This window comes from Peromyscus leucopus, chromosome 12, assembly GCF_004664715.2.
Source record: "Peromyscus leucopus breed LL Stock chromosome 12, UCI_PerLeu_2.1, whole genome shotgun sequence".
NCBI lineage: Eukaryota > Metazoa > Chordata > Mammalia > Rodentia > Cricetidae > Peromyscus > Peromyscus leucopus.
Genome location: NC_051073.1, coordinates 66,291,590 through 66,311,315, shown reverse-complemented (window position 1 = coordinate 66,311,315; position 19,726 = coordinate 66,291,590). Strand labels below are relative to the sequence as shown.

At 43.2% G+C, this 19,726-nt stretch overlaps 1 protein-coding gene across 4 annotated transcripts in view; it reads left to right on the top strand.

The window, feature by feature from the left end:
* Opa1 (OPA1 mitochondrial dynamin like GTPase) overlaps positions 1-19,726 on the top strand; it is a 78,063-nt gene that overhangs the window by 31,763 nt on the left and 26,574 nt on the right. For all 4 annotated transcript variants that reach the window (XM_028890071.2, XM_028890072.2, XM_028890070.2 and 1 more), the window contains 12 exons: positions 62-161; positions 415-545; positions 2,322-2,394; positions 2,496-2,568; positions 3,405-3,520; positions 4,162-4,226; positions 4,913-4,989; positions 9,287-9,452; positions 11,286-11,438; positions 13,443-13,551; positions 14,723-14,802; positions 17,374-17,514. In XM_028890071.2, coding sequence (XP_028745904.1) covers positions 62-161; positions 415-545; positions 2,322-2,394; positions 2,496-2,568; positions 3,405-3,520; positions 4,162-4,226; positions 4,913-4,989; positions 9,287-9,452; positions 11,286-11,438; positions 13,443-13,551; positions 14,723-14,802; positions 17,374-17,514 — 1,284 coding nt within the window. The remainder of the gene's footprint in view (positions 1-61; positions 162-414; positions 546-2,321; positions 2,395-2,495; positions 2,569-3,404; positions 3,521-4,161; positions 4,227-4,912; positions 4,990-9,286; positions 9,453-11,285; positions 11,439-13,442; positions 13,552-14,722; positions 14,803-17,373; positions 17,515-19,726) is intronic.

Here is a 19,726-nt window from a genome sequence, read left to right as displayed (position 1 = left end):
TTTCATTTTATTCCTGCTGTGGAAGCCATTTATAATGACACTTAACCCCTTTTTCTTCAAGACTGTGACATCAGGCATGGCTCCTGACACAAAGGAGACTATTTTCAGTATCAGCAAGGCTTACATGCAGAACCCTAATGCCATCATCCTGTGTATTCAGGGTAAGTCCCCCAGATACTCAACTGCACCCAGCCTCTCCTCTTCGAACTTGAAGTATTGCTGCAGTATCTGTCATGTAAGCTCGCATGCCCGTGTGTTCTCACTGCGCCTGTCATTTTAGTAGTAAATGGAATTGAGGATGTCACTTTCGACATCATTGGGATTTTTAATGGCTACATTCCTAAAGTAAATGTATCAAGACTACATTTCCACACTCAGCTTTGTAATTATTACACCGTTATTTTCTTTTTTCAGATGGATCTGTAGATGCTGAGCGCAGTATTGTTACAGACTTGGTCAGTCAAATGGATCCTCATGGAAGAAGAACCATATTTGTTTTGACCAAAGTAGACCTGGCAGAAAAAAATGTAGCCAGTCCAAGCAGGGTGAGGGCAAGTTGTGTGTGTGTGTGTGTTGGTGTTTTGGCTCCTCATCTAGTGGGAATGAAGACATTTATGATATGATTACATAGGTTGCGATGAGTTACTAGTCAAATAATACGCAGTGGTTAGAATGGTTCTCGGGCACCAAGTGTTGTGTAACTCGTGACTGGCTTGTTTACAAATGATAATTTCATGATCGGTAGTCCCTGTAGAACAGTGGCATCATCAGGTCCTTATCCTCAGTGCTACTGCAGAGGATGCCTCTCTTTCCCACCTTAAACCTGTGGGACTGCCTCTGTGTCAGGGTCCCCAGACATAGCAGCCTCAGCGGCGGTGATTCTTTCAAAGGACCCATAGGGTCACCACATAGTCATAGTTGCCACAAAGACACATTACAGAGCCATGAAGGAGAAGATTCGTGGGATACAGTCTAGAGGCAGCCTGCTCATGTCTCCAGGAGCCTTCTCTCAGGCTGGTCAGAGAGATGGGATCAAAATTCCAAATTCTCAGAAGAAAACTGGTCAGGACATACCAGGAATGCCAGACACAGGCCAGCAGACCTTTTGTAGGGTCCTCTTGGGCCTGCTGTGGGAACTTGTCCTTCAACCTCTGCCCCTCTGCCTTGTTTTATGTTTTTGCTTGTGAGCCTAACCTTTAATGGCCAAGCCGCCTCTCCAGCCCTCCTTGCCTTGTTTTAAGAGCAAGGCAGTATTGTTGTGGCAGTGTTGGTGCTCATGGGAAGAGAAGGAGCAAAGTAGAGACAGTGTCTGTGGCCTCCTTTCTCCCCAATGCTTTCATTCCTCCTTCTCTGGGGCAGTCACTTTGGATTTCACTGGAGATGCAGATGAAGCTTACTTCAGGCCTTTTGATGGCAAAGACTCGGTTTTAGTCTAGCTTTGCCTTGTCTCACCACAGTGGTAATCTGAATGGGCGTCCAGAAGTGGAAATTCTCACATTGTGTATGAATGATAAATTTATGTAAATATGCATTTTCCTGTGCCCAGACTCCATAGTTTTTTATGTCACTTAGAAAAAGGATTTTTGTCCTTAAAAGAGTTAAAAACCAATCTAAAATATATTGTTTCAAGTAGAGAAGAGAAATTAGTAAAAGATAATCCAGCTTGGTGAGAATCTAGATAATCAGGGCCCACAAAATGTATCAGCAGGTAAAGGTGCTATGGCCAAATCTGAGTTTGATCCCTGAAACCCACAGAGTAGAAGGAGAGAGCCAACTCCTATGAATTGTCTTCTGACCTCTACATGCATGCCCAAACATACATATACAGATGAACAAATGTCATTTTTTAATTTAATAGAACAATTTAAATTTTTAAATATTCAAAGCAACTATAAGGAAAAAGTAATGAAGCTGTTTCTTGAGTGCTTCTCTCTGCCAGGCTTGGTGCTCAGTGCCATTATCTCATAACCTCAGTAACCTTGTATTAAAATTATCTCACTGACTTGTGGTCACATAGCTTGGAACAGTAGAACAAGCACTCCAGCCAAGGTCTGACTCTGAAGCACTGTGAATCAGTCGTTCCAAGTTTTGATCTAGGTATACACATTTTAATATGACATTTTTAATACAGTAAAGTTAAGTCTATTTCCCTCAGATAACAATCAGAACACATTTATATGCTTTTGAACAGATATACGTATGCTGATAAGTATATATATATGTATAGAGTTTTTTTAAATATTTTGCTTTATAAATTGCATGTTGTGCTTTTAAAAACTAAGTCTGTATTTCACATTTATTTTTCCAATTTGTTAAAACAGATACAACAGATAATTGAAGGCAAGCTCTTCCCAATGAAAGCTCTGGGTTATTTTGCTGTTGTAACAGGAAAAGGTATGCAAAGATGGATTATTATAACTTAATTTTAGCTTTTGTTGTTTTCAGATAATAAAAATTAATTTTCTTGATGAAAATTTGGCCATCATCTTTCCTAGGAAACAGCTCTGAAAGCATCGAAGCTATAAGGGAATATGAAGAAGAATTCTTTCAGAACTCAAAACTCCTAAAGTAGGTGTCGTGTAACAGTATTCGAGTCTCTACAGTGAGAGTGTAGCTTACACGGAACTGCTTCAGCTGCGCCGACCGTGTCTGGGAACAGTTAGTCTTCTGTGGGCCCTCCGTCCACGTGGTGGTCTGTACCCACTGAGGCTGTCCTGGAGCACTCTTGGATAGAACAGAAGCAGTCTGTCTATCACATGGTGCAGCAGATGGCAGGACAGACTGCCTCTGCAGATGTGGACTGAGAGACAGCCCTCACACCTCTTATATCCGTTTCCCTAGAAAGTGATTTTTTGATTAATTTTTCCTATTTTAAGTATGTGTGCGCATTTCTCTATAATAGAAAAAGTTGGAGTGGGAGGTGACAACAGGATGTTCCTGGGTAGATCCTGGAAGAAATTGACAGAAAATAAGACACTGAACCACAGATCAAAATAGAGGGACTAAAACAGCCATTTCAGAATCACCCTGAAAGTTTCTGTGTAGTTTCTGGAAATAGACAAGCATGCTTGCTCCATATTGGTACAGAAGGAAGGAAGGACAGCCCTGCAGATAGCCAAGGATTCCCTTTAGGAAAGGAAGCGAGGAGCCTGTAGAACTGTGCTGCCCACTGTGGTGCTCACTGGTCATGTGCACACTCCAGACTGGCCAGCGTTTGATAGGACAAAAGCCATCGCTCAGCCACACTAGCCATGCTTCGAGAGCTCAGTAACACATGTGGCGGGTGCCTGCCTGCTGGACAGGTTAGGTGCCCCATTTCCTCACTGCAGAAAGTTCCCTGGGCAGCGTAGTGTGGAGTAAGCGCTCCTTTGCCATTCTGACACGCTAGCTCTGGTCTCCTGTAGGACAAGTATGCTAAAGGCACACCAGGTCACCACGAGAAATCTAAGCCTTGCTGTGTCCGACTGCTTTTGGAAAATGGTTCGCGAGTCAGTTGAACAACAGGCTGATAGCTTCAAAGGTAAGCTGGCTTCTTGAAGCAGACCCACAAATCCAGGCATGTGATTTACTATTGGTCAGCACGTGGAAAAAAGAGAACCAAACCTTCTATTTTACAAGATCCGATTTTCCCCTTCAGAGGCCCCATTACAGAGTTCTCAGAAGCAGCGGGTTTGCAGCAGTGTTTAGAGAAAGCTTGATAGCCTGTGGAGAACTAGGACCCTCCCTTACAGGAAGAAGGGAAACCGGGAGGCCTGCATTGTACTGTTTCCCCAAGCCCACATAGCTGCATCCACTGAGAGCACGTTCTCCTCCCCTCTTGCCATTTGGAAAGTTCACTTACTCTTTATCCCACTTAGTCCTACAGCAGTTTCGTGTTGTCTTTATTTCCATTTCACAGATGAGAAAACAGAGGTGCAGGGTAATTTACATAACCAGTGCCACATAGCGTTAGACCAGGATCTGAATTACAGCGCCAGGGTCCATTTGTGGCTTTGTGAGCTGAACATGGAGAAACGAGAAGTGAGAAGAATAGTTGAGACAACTCTGACAGTAATAGCATCAGAACGTCAGGGCACCAGGACGTGCTCAGAAACTCAGCTAATGCACAAGTCGAGAGGTACCTTCTTCACAGTCAGACTGGGCATCTTCCTTTCTCCACAGCCACACGGTTTAACCTGGAGACGGAGTGGAAGAATAACTACCCTCGCCTGCGAGAGCTTGACAGGGTAATAATATCTGAGTGCCCCACGGTCTGGTGTTTGCTTTAACTCACTGTGTGCTTGCAGAGTTGTTATCTGCTGAGCAAAATTGCTGTGGTCTTCTTGATAACTACCTAGGGGTATTTATCTTTTCTACAGTAGTTTTAGCTATTATAACATTTTAAAATAATTAGGAATCAGAATGTAAAACATGTTAAAATGATTTCCGAAAAAATTACAAATATTCTTTACTAGTCTTATTAATGTATACTTAAGTAATCTGTTTTTTGTTTTTAATTATACATTAGCTTTTTACTTTGTTGGTATTTATATTGGACATGTAGAGTCTAATGGGAACTAAATATGTTTTTCTTTAATTTTAAAATAGCATTAGTTGTAAGATCCAGCATTATCTTACTATTACTGATCACTAAATTGTGTTTGTTGGTTCTTTAGCATTAGTTATGTGGAAATGCTATATTAAAAAACTGCAGTCAGAATTGGAAAGGGTAGACATGGTGACTGCCTCTTGCTCCTTATCTGAGTAGTGGTGTTCCTAAAGGAGACTAGAAGGTCATTTGCTGCTCTCACATCTTCAAACCAAAACTTAGTCAACACAGCCTGTTCATGTCCTCCTTTTGGTTATCTCTGAAGATCAGACGGGACAAATGCAGTGGCTTGTGACAATCCTAACTTGTCTCTGTGTTGCCTAGAATGAACTATTTGAAAAGGCTAAAAATGAGATCCTTGACGAAGTTATCAGCCTGAGCCAGGTTACTCCAAAACACTGGTGAGTGTGAATCCCTGTCTCGGTGTCGTTTCTCTCTAAAGTAGAAGAAAGCAGTGAGTTGTTGCCTGGGTTCATCTCTCGAGATGCAGTAGGCAAAGAGTAGAGTGTGTCTCCTGTGGAAATAGCTGCATTGTCATCTGTCAGCTGACCGTCTGGACAGCAGCTTGCTTACTCAAGGCTCCCTTTGAATCTGCTTTGTTATTTCTGTAGACTCATTTACATATAATTTCATAAAATTGTCATAAAGTAACCTATCAGGACTGGTTATTACTAACTGGAGAATAGTATAGGGAACATTGATCTGTAAAGGAACAAGGGTGTATGCTCTTTAGATGTCATTCAGGACCAGAAGTAACTGGTGATTTCTGTGACATGTATGTAGTGTGCTGTGTACAGTAACATTTCTTTAATTTGTGTGTGTGGGGGTGTTTTGCCTGCATGTGTCTGTGTACCACACGCATACCTGTTGCCCACAGAAGCTAGCAGAGGAGTTGCAGGCGGCCGTGTGCTGCCTTGTAGGTGCTGGGAATAGAACTCGTTTCCTCTGCTGTGGCCGCCAGCGCTTGCATCACTAGCCATCTCTCCAGACCCACTATGTGTTAGGTTTTTATTGCTTCCTACTTTTTTTTTTTTAAACAAATTCATCCTTTTGAAAATAGTCATACGAATCCTAGGGCAAGCTATCATCTTCAATTTATGTTTATGTAATTGTAGGCATTCTTAAATTGATTGAAACAGGGCATCATAAACAGACAGACTAAAGCAGGGATGGTGGCAGATGCTTGTAATCCCAGCATGCAGGAGGAGGAAGCAGGAGAACACAAATTCCAAGGCAGCCTGTACTGCATAGGAGACCTCATAACCACAGCAGGACAGGCTGCATGCAGCTCGAGCGGGCTGCATGTGAAGAGCCTGGAAGTTTGTAGTTATATTTTAATTAACAAATTCCTCATGCCTAAATTATCTTCTAATAAACCTGTGGTACTTAAGAACCTATCACTCTTGGCGCAAAACGATCCTTACCACCATTCATGATACATAGTTTTAGTACCTCTGTTTGCCCAGTCACTGATTATTAGCACATGGAGTCGACAGCAGCCTAAGTTTGAATTTGTTCTCACTGGTTTCCCCATCTCGGGGCCCTGTCTTCCTCTTTAAGTCATCGATATTTGCCAGATTCCTTACTCTCCTTGTTAAGAAAAAGATATCTGGTCTTATTTTTACTGTTGACTGATTAGTCAGATATATATGACACAAACTGTTTTGTTTCTTATTTATATTTTAAACCAGTTCAGTGACTTTTTACAACTCAGCTCATAAAATTACAAGAGAGAGGGGCTGGAGAGATGGCTAGTGATGAACTCAGAGGTTAAGAGCACTGGCCGTTCTTCCTGAAGTCCTGAGTTCAATTCCCAGCAACCACATACATGGTGGCTCACAGCCATCTATAGTGAGATCTGGTGCCCTCTTCTGGCCTGCAGGTATACATGCGGGCAGAACACTGTATACATAGTAAATAAATAAATAAATCTTTAAAAGAAAATTATGAGAGATACAGATATGTAGATGTGTATATAAGTAAATTTAAATGTACCTAAGTATAACTAATTAATATAATACTAGTTGCCTTCCTAGATTGTATGAGGGTAATATACAGAAGAAGTGATTTATAAATCATAACTGATGAACTGAGGATGCAACTCAGTGGTAGAGTGCCTGCTCAACAAGCCAAGGCCCTGGGTGCTCTTCAGTGCTACTAAAAGAGGCAGAGAGCCTATAACTAATAATATTATTTACGGTAGGAGAAAAAAAGTGGCCCTACTCCAAATTAATTTATTACCTTAAGTATGATTAGTTTTGTTTACGTAGAGCAAGGCTAAAATGCTAAAATTTTATACATAGCCACACTGAAATAAGCCTAAAGGTAAATCTGTTTTGTTTACTACACGAGGCACTTAACAGAGTTGTGAAAAGACAAGAAATGAGATTCCAGTGGAGAAGACACAGCTGAGAACTAGAACATTTGGTGGGTGGCTGAGAATTCTAGCTGCCTGATCAGATGACCTCTAGTGAGTTTTCTTGATCAGCTTGTGCTTTAGACTCTAGCATTTGGCACAAAGATCAGGGTAGCCAATCCCAGCCTTAACTGTTGATGCTGCAATGGATTTAACTGCATTGCACCAAAGAATTTCTGGAGCATAGTTAGGTTTACCTTAGAGGTTACATGGGCACTTTAAGATGGATGCCTTAGCTCTGAATTATTGAAGTCCCAGGACTGCATAGTAAGTACTATATGTCCTAAGAGGATAATTTGTTATTTACTTACAGACATTCTGCATGCTTTAGTCATATTTTAAGAAAGGAATCCTGGAGAATTCAAATTGACATATAATGTGTTAGAGTAGTAAATATATACACACTGCATTTGTCCAGCAATGGATGTGATCTTAAAGATACAGCTACCTCATTAAACGAGATGCTGGTATGTTATTAGCATGTAACCGTCTTTTCTAGCACAGTAATTGAGTGACTTTATAGAAATACACTTTATAAAATCCAGTATTGTGGTATTGTGCAGTTTTTGATGAAAGTATTATGTTTACTTTGGTTAGTTCAACAGACTAACACAAAAATGGAGAAAACATATAGTTGAATCCCCTAACCCAGAGGTGAGGAATCTGAGGTTTGCGGTAACATGATGTGGAATTTAAAGAGTGGATTGGTGTTAGAAAAGATAGAGCAAAGGAGTTGCAGAGCCAGGAGGTGAGAGGAAGAAAGAAAACTTGATGTTTGTGTCCATGGCTTCCGCATAGAGAGGTGAAGGTCAGAGATGACACAGGAACTGTTCTTTAAGGCTGTTCGAGGCAGGAAAGCTCTAAGCCAGGAAGCACTTAAGAGGTCCCGTGCCTTGAACATGTAGTAGTGCAGATGGGAAAGAGTCTTGAGGTATTTGAAAGGTGACACAGGAAGGAGAATTGACAGATTCGTGGCTGGATATATAAGTGATAAAGAAGAATGCTTTTTTCCCATGCAGCCATGCTACCTCATCGTTAAGTAATATGTCTTCTCATAATCTTCCGTTTTGTGGTAACTGAACAGCCAGCTGAACATTGACAAGGTGACCCCAGCAGTAAGGCCAGTGGTTCAGAGGACTAGGAGAGTACCCTTTGCCTTGTCAGCAGGAGTGTCTCTGCTCTCACTGGGTTGTGGTTACATTCCAGATGGACCAAATCATAACAGGGTAGTTTGGGTTTTCTTCTTGTTGGATTTTATTTTGGTTTTACCTTGTATTCTGTAACAGTAGAATTTATTTCAGTGGAAGCCAAATAAATACTTTCTTGATATTTTAAGTACTTTCATAGTGGAAATGGTTGTCTTTTCTTATTTAGAGATCTTATTCTTAAAGAACACTTAAAGGCAGAATTTTCAGCTTAAGTTTGCATCCTTTATGTTATTTTCTTAGCCATGAAGTCCTGAAGCATCATATATGGTGATATCCCATATCTCTATGCTTTGTGATATGGTTTGCTAAATTATAAAAATTATTCAAAAAGTTTTCACCTTGAACTCCAGTAAATATGTACGGTGTATGTTAGGGCCAAGTTAATGAGCACATGAAAATACACAATGATACAGATGATTATTAGAGACCTGCAGCCACGGTGAGAAGGTACTGGAAACCCACTGGACTGGCCGAGCTGAGACAGCGCCTCAGTGAGGGTAGAGTTTCTCGGACCCTCCATCTCTGCTAGTGGGATGTAAACCACTGGGTAGTTTAGAAAAGAATGGCGTCTTCAAAAACTGCTATACGTTCACCCACTCCACTCGTAGACGTGTCCCCATGGAGAGGAAAAGCATGTATGCTTCTAAAGATTTGTGACAGAATGGCCACGGCAGCCTTGGTTGTAACAGCCAACAACTAGAAAGCGTGCACGACCATCAATAGCCATCCACGGGTAGATTACACACAATTGATGGTGCTTAGCAATAAAGGAAGTAAAACAGCAACGCCCCACGGATTTCAAACTAAGTTTGCTGAGTGAAAGAAGGTAGGTGGGAGAGTACATGCCACATGACTACATGTGTGGAAAGTTCTAGAAACTACAAGTAATTGTAATAGCAGCAAATAGAGTGGTTATAGATCTGATGAGAGGCATTTATATCTTGATTCCTGTGATTCACAGATGTATACATATCCCAAATTTGTCAGCCCTTCAAATATGTGTAGTTTATTACCATAGTTAGTGATACTTAAATCAAGCTATTTTTAACCTGTTTCTTGAAACTTCAATTTTAGGGAGGAAATCCTTCAGCAGACTCTGTGGGAAAGAGTGTCAACTCACGTGATTGAGAACATCTACCTTCCGGCCGCACAGACCATGAATTCAGGAACATTTAACACCACAGTGGACATCAAGCTGAAACAGTGGACTGACAAGCAGCTCCCTAATAAAGCAGTAGAGGTTAGGATATGATTTAATTAAATGGGTAAGAAGCATTGTGTGGAGGGAATCGGTGCTGTGGATTGGGGCCTTATTTCCCTTTCAGTCACTATCTTTCTCAGCCTAACACTTCCTGTATGCTCTGCGCCTGCCTCTGTTGGACTAACCTTGATATGTTCTCAGGTGCTGCTAACATAAAAGTTTACTAGTCAGGATGCTGTTTGCCTTCCAAAGATAACATTTACTAAGACCGGCAAAACTGGCTTGACGGTGACAGACATATTTTGAACTTCTATGAATTGAGCTTCTGTAAGGAATATCTTCAAATGGACTAAATGTTACCATTTGTATATTTTCTCCAGGACCCTTTAACATTGCATATGCATTGAGTTAGGGCCCTGCTAGTTTTGACTAGAATTATTTACAAAATTAAAGCAGTTTGAAGAATCCATTTCTGTCCTGAGACATCTTGCCCCGACCTGTGACAACTGATAGCCGCCTACTTGCTCAACCTTCCTGTAGCTTCCTCTGAGAAGCTGGGGTGACAGTGTTACCCACCTGCCAGGGTTGCCATCAGGATTAGGGGAGTTACTGTTACGTACTTAGGTAACACCTGGCCCATCCGTAAGAGCCGCTCAGGATTATCAGCATTGGCCACACTTGTCCTGCTCTCCAGCTAGAGCCAGTGTGTCCTGGACTCTGAGAGATGCTCAACAGCATGTGGTCGGTACTAAGTGTGATTCTATTCTGCATACCTGCCTTGGAAGAGGCATCGGCTCCTTGTGTCCGGCCCCAGCCTGGCCTCTGCACCACAGTCCCGCAGGCCTGCAGCCCCTGCCTGTGTTGACACTGCTGGACCACTTACAGGGAAAGAGCTGGAGAGCTGTGCCTGTCTGTCACTTCTCACCCTGACTGGGTGTGTCCTGGCCTGAGACATTTGCATAGTCAAAGCTTCCCGAGGTGAACCGAGTCTTTGTGACACTGGAATTCTGTCCTGCTTTCTGCCTGGGCTTTCTGTTGGGGGAAGGAGTGGAGCTGATGAGGGTAGGCAGCGAGTGGGTTCATTCCCATCCTGTGCAGGAATGGGGGTGCATGCCTGCAATCCTAGCTCTAGGGAGGCTAACTAAAGCAGGGGATTGCCTTCCAGTTCACCACAGAACAAAACGAAAACCTCCTCACCCCACCATCTATGTGCACTGAAATTACTTCTGTCCTGTGCTCTTCCTTTCACAGTTGACATGGAATAAAAGTTAGCTGAGTAATACTTCATAGTACTTGGAGCTTTTAATATGAATGTTTGCTTGCAGGCAGAGCTGTGAAGACGATTGATTGGCTCAGTGAGTAAGCACTGAGACTTAGTGTGGTGTGGCGGCAGCACGCAGACTCAGACGTGTTGAAATAAGTCAGGTTGGCAGACTTAGGGTGTGGGCCTGGCCTAAAGGAGCCAACCCTGCTCGGCTCAGCGAGTGCGCCCTGTGGGGGTGTGAGTTGATTGTTTCCAGGTTGTTCTCAAGCACTGGAGGTGCAGATGGACAAGTCTCAGTCTTTAAAATGGCAGCTTTCTTTTTATAACTGGACCTCTGTATGTCACCCTGGCTGTCCTGGAACTCACTGTGTACACCAGGCTGGCCCTGAGCTCACAGATCCACCTGCCTCCTCCCCGTCCTGAGTGATCGGGTTAAAGGCCTACGACACAACCCCTAGCTGTGTGCCCTGTGTGCATGCACCTAGTCATGAACTTGCATTTCCTGATCGGCTGCTCTAGCACATCTGTTTGGGTTCGTGTTATTTTTTCATGTTGCATATTAATTAAGGGTAAGCAGTCTAAATACAGCTTTTTTCTTTTATACCTAGGTGGCTTGGGAGACGCTCCAAGAGGAATTTTCCCGCTTCATGACGGAACCCAAAGGAAAGGAGCATGACGACATATTTGACAAACTCAAGGAGGCCGTGAAGGAGGAGAGCATCAAGCGGCACAAGTGGAACGACTTTGCAGAGGATAGCTTGGTACGCCCGCGGCCGGGGCAGACCTGCTGCGCCTCTGTCTGTCCATCAGGACGCCAGCAGCAGCGTTTGTCACAGGGTGTCCCAAACTGACTCTCCTGGAGGTCTCTATGACTGCAATGGAAAGTAATAGATTGATGCTTTGTAACACGCCCTCACCATTCCTCCGGCTCTTCTAAAATAGCCTCTGTCCTTTTCTCTTGCCCTCCACTGCTGAAGAAGAGCAGTTATGCAGTGAGCAGGTCCCCAGACGTTCCCACGAGTTGCCCTCTCTTAGTTACTGGGGCTGTCTGTAGTTACCTTGGTGTAAACTCTAGCACTACCTACCATGGATTGAAGGTCTGCCGGGGGCCTGAGCAACCCTCAAGTGGTTATAAGCATCGTTTAGTTGACCTTATATGTGCTAGGCAAGGCCTCTGTCACTGAGTTATATCCTCAGCCTCTCTTGCTTTAAATAGGGTCTTGTTAAGTTGCCCAGGATGACCTTGAGTCTGTGACCCCGGCAATCCTTGAACGGTCAGTCCTGCCTACATCCCCTGAAATAACTGGGGTTATGGCCTTGACCCCCCCAGCCCAAAGCTTGATTGACTTCTGCAGCAGTTGTGTTAATGAGGTTTTGTTGCTGGGTCAGACACCCGAGTGACAGGAAGGAAAGGTTTGCTTGGTTTGATCTCCATCTGTGGGTGGTTTGGGTCCATTGCTGTTGGCCTGTGCAGCGAGGTTCTGAAAGGCAGGCATGGTGGAACAAAGCAGCTCGTTCATGACAGCCAAGACAGAGGGGAGGGGACAGCCTTGAGAGGAACTCCCACAGCGGCCTGCTTCCCTCCCCAGGCCCCACCGCCCAGTGACCCCCAAGGTATTGAGTCACCAGTGGATTCATTCCTTGATGGAGTTAGCACCCTCATGATCCAGTCACCTCTCAGAAGGTCCAGCATCAGGGGCCAAGCCTGTTGGGGACACTTCAGGATGGACAGCCACAGGCCTGTCATGCTCATTGGCAGGGCTGGACTCACCACCTGCTCTGACTACTCCTGGTTCCGCTCCTTTCATAGTGAGCGTGCTCCACCACAGTCAGCCTTTATGTCGCTCTCCTTTCATAAGCGTCTCCACCACAGTCAGGCCTTTAGTAGTCGGCCCTTCTGCTCCTTTCATAAGAGCGTGCTCCCGCCACAGTCAGGCCTTTAGTAGTCGGCCCTTCTCCTTTCATAAGAGCGTCTCCCACCACAGTCAGGCCTTTAGTAGTCGGCCCTTCTGCTCCTTTCATAAGAGCGTGCTCCTACCACAGTCAGGCCTTTAGTAGTCCGCCCTTCTGCTAGCGGGGCCAGGGTCCAAGGGGAACTCTTGAAAGGACTGGACCATTTTCTAGAAAAGCAAAGATCTCACTGTGTACTGTTTGTAATTATAATTTCATTTTGAGAAATATTTGTCTTTGTATTTGAAAATCATATCCTTACTTCATTGCCTGGAAGGCTGGGTTTCTAAAAGAGGGGCCAGTTGCATTCATTCACTCAAAAGTTATAAAATTTAGAAACCAGTTTTTCATTATAAAAATAATAGCTAATATTTATGATTGACAAAGTGGTTGAGCCTTTGCCCTGTCACTGTATTTCTGTTAACAACAAGAAAGTGATTAATAATTTCTGTTTTAAAATATTTCTGCATAGTTAATATGGCAATAAATAAGTAAATACAGATGGGAATATGACCCTCTGGATACTAGGGTTCTAGCTCTTATGATTTATTTAGTCAAATGTACTATTTACGTTCTTCTGTCATCCCCCTCAGTTAGCTCTTGAATTTTAGCCACAGGAGACTCCACTTTATTTGTTCAGATAAAAACTGACAAGTGTAGCCAGATAAAAGGGGCTTCTGCGCCTCTTGTGAGAATAACTTCCCCTTTGTGGTTATTTGTTATGTTCAATATTTACTAAGTCACCAGATTTAAATAAAATGACTGACATGTGGGAGCATAATTTAAATTAGCTTTTTCTGCCCTGACCGTTTCAGAGGGTCATTCAGCACAATGCTTTGGAAGACCGGTCCATATCAGACAAGCAGCAGTGGGATGCAGCCATTTACTTTATGGAAGAGGCACTTCAAGCTCGGCTCAAGGACAGTAAGTAGGGACTGAAGGTCTGGAGTCTTTGTAAGCATTGTGAAATACAATCCGTGGGCCAGCGAGATAGCTCATTGAGTAAAGCAATCACCATGAAAGCTGAGAACCTGGGTTGGATCCCTGGAACCCATGGTGGAGACAGAAGAGATGCCTAAAAGTTGTCCTCTGACCTCCACTCATGCACTCCCAGACTCACACACATGCCATGTGTACACTGTGGAGATCACAGAGGTTCCTAGTGAGAGCTGAGCTTGCTTTACCCAGCAGGGCTGCCTAAGGGGATGATTTGACCACTGGCATGGTTACCAGCTGTTTGGAAGGGTCTACACCTGACTGTACGGTATGCTCTGATCTAGCGAGGGGGAGGTCTTCTGCTCTGCCCCTTGACATTGTTATAAAAAGCCCTTTTGAAGAAACAGAAGGGGCTGGTGGATTTTGATCTTGGTCCTCCTGAAGCTGTCCTGTGTTTCTGTCTGTCTCCTCTCCTCTATCTTTCTATCTAAAAGTTTCTTATCCATCTCTCCTCCTCATAGGAACCCTTAAGAAGGTGGGAGCTGGCCGTCCCATAGATGGTGCTGTGAACAGGGGACTTAGGTTCAGGGACCCCCACAATATACATATATAATAAGTTAATTTTAATATATAGCTAACACTTCAAAGTCTTTGTCCTAAATACAGTTGAGGGCTGGAGAGATGGCTTAGAGATTAAGAGCACTGACTGCTCTTCCAGAGGTCCTGAGTTCAACTCCCAGCAACCACATGGTGGCTCACAACCATCTGTAATGAGATCTGGTGCCCTCTTCTGGCCTGCAGACATACATAAATAAATAAATCTTTAAAAGAAAAAATACAGTTGAATATTTAATTGTGGGATTTTTTATTTTTTATGAGTTGCTTTGTGGCTAATAAAGAGAGTAATTAGGCTAGACAGTGGATACTTATATTTATTCCTTACACATAGGAATTCTGTAAACAATTATACTTTTCATATATTTTAAGCACATAATTGTCATACTTTTGCCATACTAATCATATAATTGTTTATTTTAATTAATTTCATTTTAATACAGCATTTAGAAATAATTAAAAATTCATGAACATTGTTAGTTATAATTTATAGCCTTGGTAAATGATAAAATTCCCACTGAATTAATTTTTACCTTTCTTCTAGCTGAAAATGCTATTGAAAACATGATAGGCCCAGACTGGAAAAAGCGGTGGTTGTACTGGAAGAATCGGACCCAAGAACAGGTAAGAACAAAAACATCTCCATTCTCATGGTGGCATTTTGTTCATGGTTTAGTTTGCTTTGGTTTTCTGTAGCCCAGGCTGGCCTTGAACTCAGAGAACTTCTCCTTCAGCCTCTTGCTGAGATTATAGGCATGTGCCAGCCCTTCTGCCTGTCCATTTCAGTTCCAGCGTTAACACAGTCGTGGGACTGGGGAAGATGACTCAGTGGGTAAGAGCTCTTGCTGTGAAAGCATGGGACCTGAGTTCAGATCCCAGGCCCCCAAAGAAGCCCAGCATGGCTGCATGAGCACCCATAGCTCTGGGGGTGGAGCCAGGAGGATCTCTGGGGCCACTGCCTGCCAGCCTAGCTCCAAGTTCACTGGGAAAGGCAGCACAGGATACCTGATGTTCTCCTCTGACCTCTGTGTGTGCCCACAGGTGCCAGCAACCACATGCATCCACTCACAGATACTCACATGTGCACATGTGTGTGCATGCACACACGCACATGTTCATATGTATACCCAGTATTCTCGCAGCTCTAGAACATTCTTTAGAATTTTAGTTGCATAAACCTTTTTAAACTATAATGAATGTTTTATTAAAAGATTTTTTAAAAAAATCAATAAACTGTGCTTCCCTGTGGTTGACCACTCCGTTTATTTCTGTTCCCTGACTGAGGTTCAAAACAGAGTAGTTGGGCTGGAGAGGTGGCTGGTGGGTAAGAGCACTTGCTGCCCTTACAGAGGACATGGGCTTGGTCAGGTCCCAGGACCACAGGACAGCTCACACCTACCACAAACGCTGGCCTCTGAGGGCACCAGACATATACGTGGTGCACATACTTACATGTAGGCAAAACACCCATGCACAAAGTAAAATAAATAAAATCTCTTTAAGTAAAGAGTAGTTATGAACAAAAAACATGAAACAGAATCAAAAGCTATGTGACAGTTGTGCTTAGGAAGAATACTGATTTTTATATACGTAGATATGTTTATGTATGTGTGTGTGTGTGTAGTTTATTATATTATCTCTGAGTTTTTCTGTTGGAAGTTCATTCAAAGAGTTTTACCTTTTTGTAGTAGCTTGTTAAAATGCATACAAAATAAATATGAAAATTCAGATGGAAAGTATGATAGAACTCATCCTTTAGTAAATATTGAATGAGCACTTCAGAACAAAATGGCAAAGCTAAATATAAAGAACTTTATAAATCGGTAATTGTAGAAAAATGTGTGTCACTTCCACACTCACCCCTTTTCACTCCTTTGAACTTTTTAGTTTTTTGAGACAGGGTTTCTCTGTGTAGTTTTGGAGTCTGTCCTGGATCTCTGTAGACCAGGCTGGCCTCGAACTCACAGAGATCCGCCTGGCTCTGCCTCCCGAGTGCTGGGACTAAAGGCGTGCGATACCACAGCTTCTTTTCCTGTAATATCAGTCTCATCCTTCAGTTCTTAAAGGGAAGTGCATAAATAGAATATCAAATCAAAATAATGTAAATGATGAAATAATAAGAAAAAGAGGTGGTATCCGGTCCACTTGCTGTTGTTTCCTGTGTTCCCTGAATCTACTTAATTAGCAAAAAGGATGCTAAATGGGAAAATTCAGAGGTAAAGAGGATAAAGCACTCCCGAAGAGCATGACCTTATTCCCATGTTTTTCTTTACATTTTAGATAAAGTTAGTGAGGTACATGATCAGTACCCTGTTTTTTCCCATGCCCTCACTCCTGGTTTCCTGATAGATAAATGAGTTTGCCACACAGATGGGCTGAGAAAAGGTCTGTCCAAAAGACCTTATGAGGCTCTCCATCAGAGCTCTCTGGAAGAGACATGGAGTAGAAGCAGCTGGTATATGGCAGCTAAACTCAGAATAGGGTTAGAAGCCGCCAGAGCAATCAGTGACAAGTACTTTGCTCAGCAACTCCTGGTAAATAGACTAACCAAACAGAGAGACAACTCCTGCTCACAAGTTGTTTTTCTCCAGACTCCATTTAAGAGAAGTAACAAATGCATTTAAGGTCATTGCAAAGGATCTGTACCCCTAGAAGAGGAATCTGGGAGCCCTTCCTAGATGAGCCTTCACCCCTGTTCCAAGCCCAGGCTTGGGGCAGCGTATGTAAGATTGAGGCTGACGGTTTAGATATGGGGAAGGACACCAGAGTCACCTGGGAGGTGTCCGTGGGTCAGGTTTGCTTTCTCCTTTAACCTGGTGACTGACTGGATTCTCGTCCCTAATCTTTTTATCCGTCCACTCCCAGCTGAAAGCTACTCAGGTGTCCCTCTTACCTAGAAGATACAGTGAGGACCATGTTTCAGGAGAGGCAGAAGGTATCCCCAGGTCTGTTTAGATAGCTGTGTACAGTTCCTTCTGCCTTCATGAGTGACAGGTCTTAGCAAGAAAAGAGACGTAAGGTCTTCCTTTGTTAAAGATGAGAAAGAAACCAGGGGACTGGGGAGATAGCTCAGTGGTTAAGAGTGCTTGCTACTCCTCCAGAGTTCAGTTCCCAGAATCCACATCCTTCTTCTGGCCTCTATTTTCACAAGTACCAAGCTTGAACTGTCTAAGCAGCCTTCTTTTAACTTTACAGGGTGTTCACAATGAAACCAAGAATGAACTGGAGAAGATGCTGAAGTGTAACGAGGAGCACCCAGCTTATCTTGCAAGCGATGAGATTACCACGGTCCGGAAGAACCTGGAATCTCGAGGAGTCGAAGTAGATCCAAGTTTGGTAAGAAATACCTTACAGGAGTTGGGGATTAGCTCAGGGGTAGGTTGCTTGCCTAGCAAGCATAAGGCCCTGGGTTCAGTCCTCAGCTCTTGGGGGGAAAAAACCACCACTGACAGCCAGCTGTGGTGACGGATGCAATACTTGGAATGTGGAGGCAGGAGTTCAAGGTCATCCTCAGCTACAACAAAGTGAGGCTGAGATAGCCCAGACTACAAGAGACTCTGTCTTGGAAAAGGAAAAAGGGTGGAGTGTGCTTCTAAATCAGTGTTCCCTACAGTACAGTATTCCTTCCTCGAATTAGCTGTCTAAAGATCTGAGGGCTGAATTCTACTGTGATCATGTGCACATTTGCTGGTATAATTATAGTAATTTTGATTATATGAGGAAAAGCAATTTTTATTTCAGTTTGCTTCTTAAAGGGTAACTCGAAAAATTAAGATTTAGAAAATTAGGTTTACATGGCTCATTATAGCAATTTCTACAAAAGGGATAAAAGCACCCAGACCTTGTCTCAGCTCTGTTTTATAGTTTTAGAGTACAACTAACTTTTGTCTGAATATGGCCCGCTTGTACAGACAGGTGTGTGTGTGTGTGTGTGTGTGTGTGTGTGTGTGTGTGTGTGTGTGTTGGGGGAAGTGTAGTTGTAGTGTTTTGGTAAGGGTTGTTTTAGACAGGGTCTCACTATATAGCCTTGGCTGACCTGGAACTCACTATGTAGGCCAGGCTAGCCACAAACTCACAAAGACCCACCTGCCTCGGCCTCCCAAGTGCTGTGCCAGGATTAAATGGGAGCATGCCACCATTCCCAGCAACATAGGTGATGTTTATAGTGTTTACAGTCAATGTAGCTCAGTTAGATATAAGTAGATTGGGGGGGGGGAACAAGCATTTTAATTTTTATTGAATTTGAAGACCTTTGGATCCAATCTCATTCTCTGATTTCTGATAAGAGAATAAAGACAGTCTACACTACACATTTGACCATCTTTGTTCTCAGCTTCATGATACTTACTTTGCAGCACAATTTTAAAACAATTACTGCATCTATGTTTCCTGCTGCTTGGAAGTTAGAATGTAGGGGCTTGAAAACTTTTAAAGGTTAGCTTAGGGGCTGGAGAGGTGGCTCCAGCAGTTAAGAGCACTTGTTCTCACAGGTGGCCTGGGTCTGGTTCCCATCCCCCACGTGCTCACCATCTAAACCCCCAATTCCAGTTCCAGGGTATCTGATAGCCTCTTGAGGCACTGCACCCATGTGGTGCTCTGACAGACGTGGTAGCCAAGCACCCAGGAAAACCCAATGAGAAAATCGATCTAGTGAGGAAAACAGCCTGAAACCCTTCCAAGCACGTGACTACTTCTAAATACCGCCTGGTTTTATGTTTCTGTACGTACTTTAAATTCTGCCTGAGGTCGCCTTTAATCCCAGCACTCGGGAGGCAAAGCCAGGAAGATCTCTGTGAGTTCGAGGCCAGCCTGGGCTACCAAGTGAGTCCCAGGAAAGGCGCAAAGCTACACAGAGAAACCCTGTCTCGAAAAAACAAACAAACAAAAAAAAAAAATTCTGCCTGAGGTCAGAACAGCAAAACTGGCAAGAACCTAAATGCTTAAGCTGCTGTACATGTAACATTTTCTATAAAGTGATTGAAACTTCTAGTTGGGTGCAGATCCAACTTGTCTACGTGATCCTAACTCTCATTAATAAAATGCCGGTCAGCCGTGCATGATGAGTTCAAGGCCATCCTTGACCTGGTCTACAGAGCAAGTTCCAGGACAGCCAGTGCTACACAGAGAAACCCTGTCTCAAAAAAGAAAAAGGGGGGGGGGGGAGGCCATGCATATTGAGCATCCCCTGATTCAAAGAGAGAAAATCAAAACTCCAAATGCTCCAAAACCTGAAACTTTTTCCACTCCGACTTGATATCATAAGAAAATTCTTCATGGGACTGGTTGTATTCAAAATCCAGGCACACTATTGTAGTGCATAAAATTACTTTTAGACTATGTGTGTAAGGTATATATAAAGCAGAAGTGAATTTTGTGTTTAGACCTTTATCCCACCTCCAAGGTATATATGTAAATATTACAAAACCATTCCACCCAAAAATCCCATCTGCAAACAGGTCTGTCCCATGTATGTTGGTCAGAGATACTCAAGCTATGTGTGCAGTGGTACTTTTAATTTTATGACATGTAAGTTAATGCAGTAGGGATT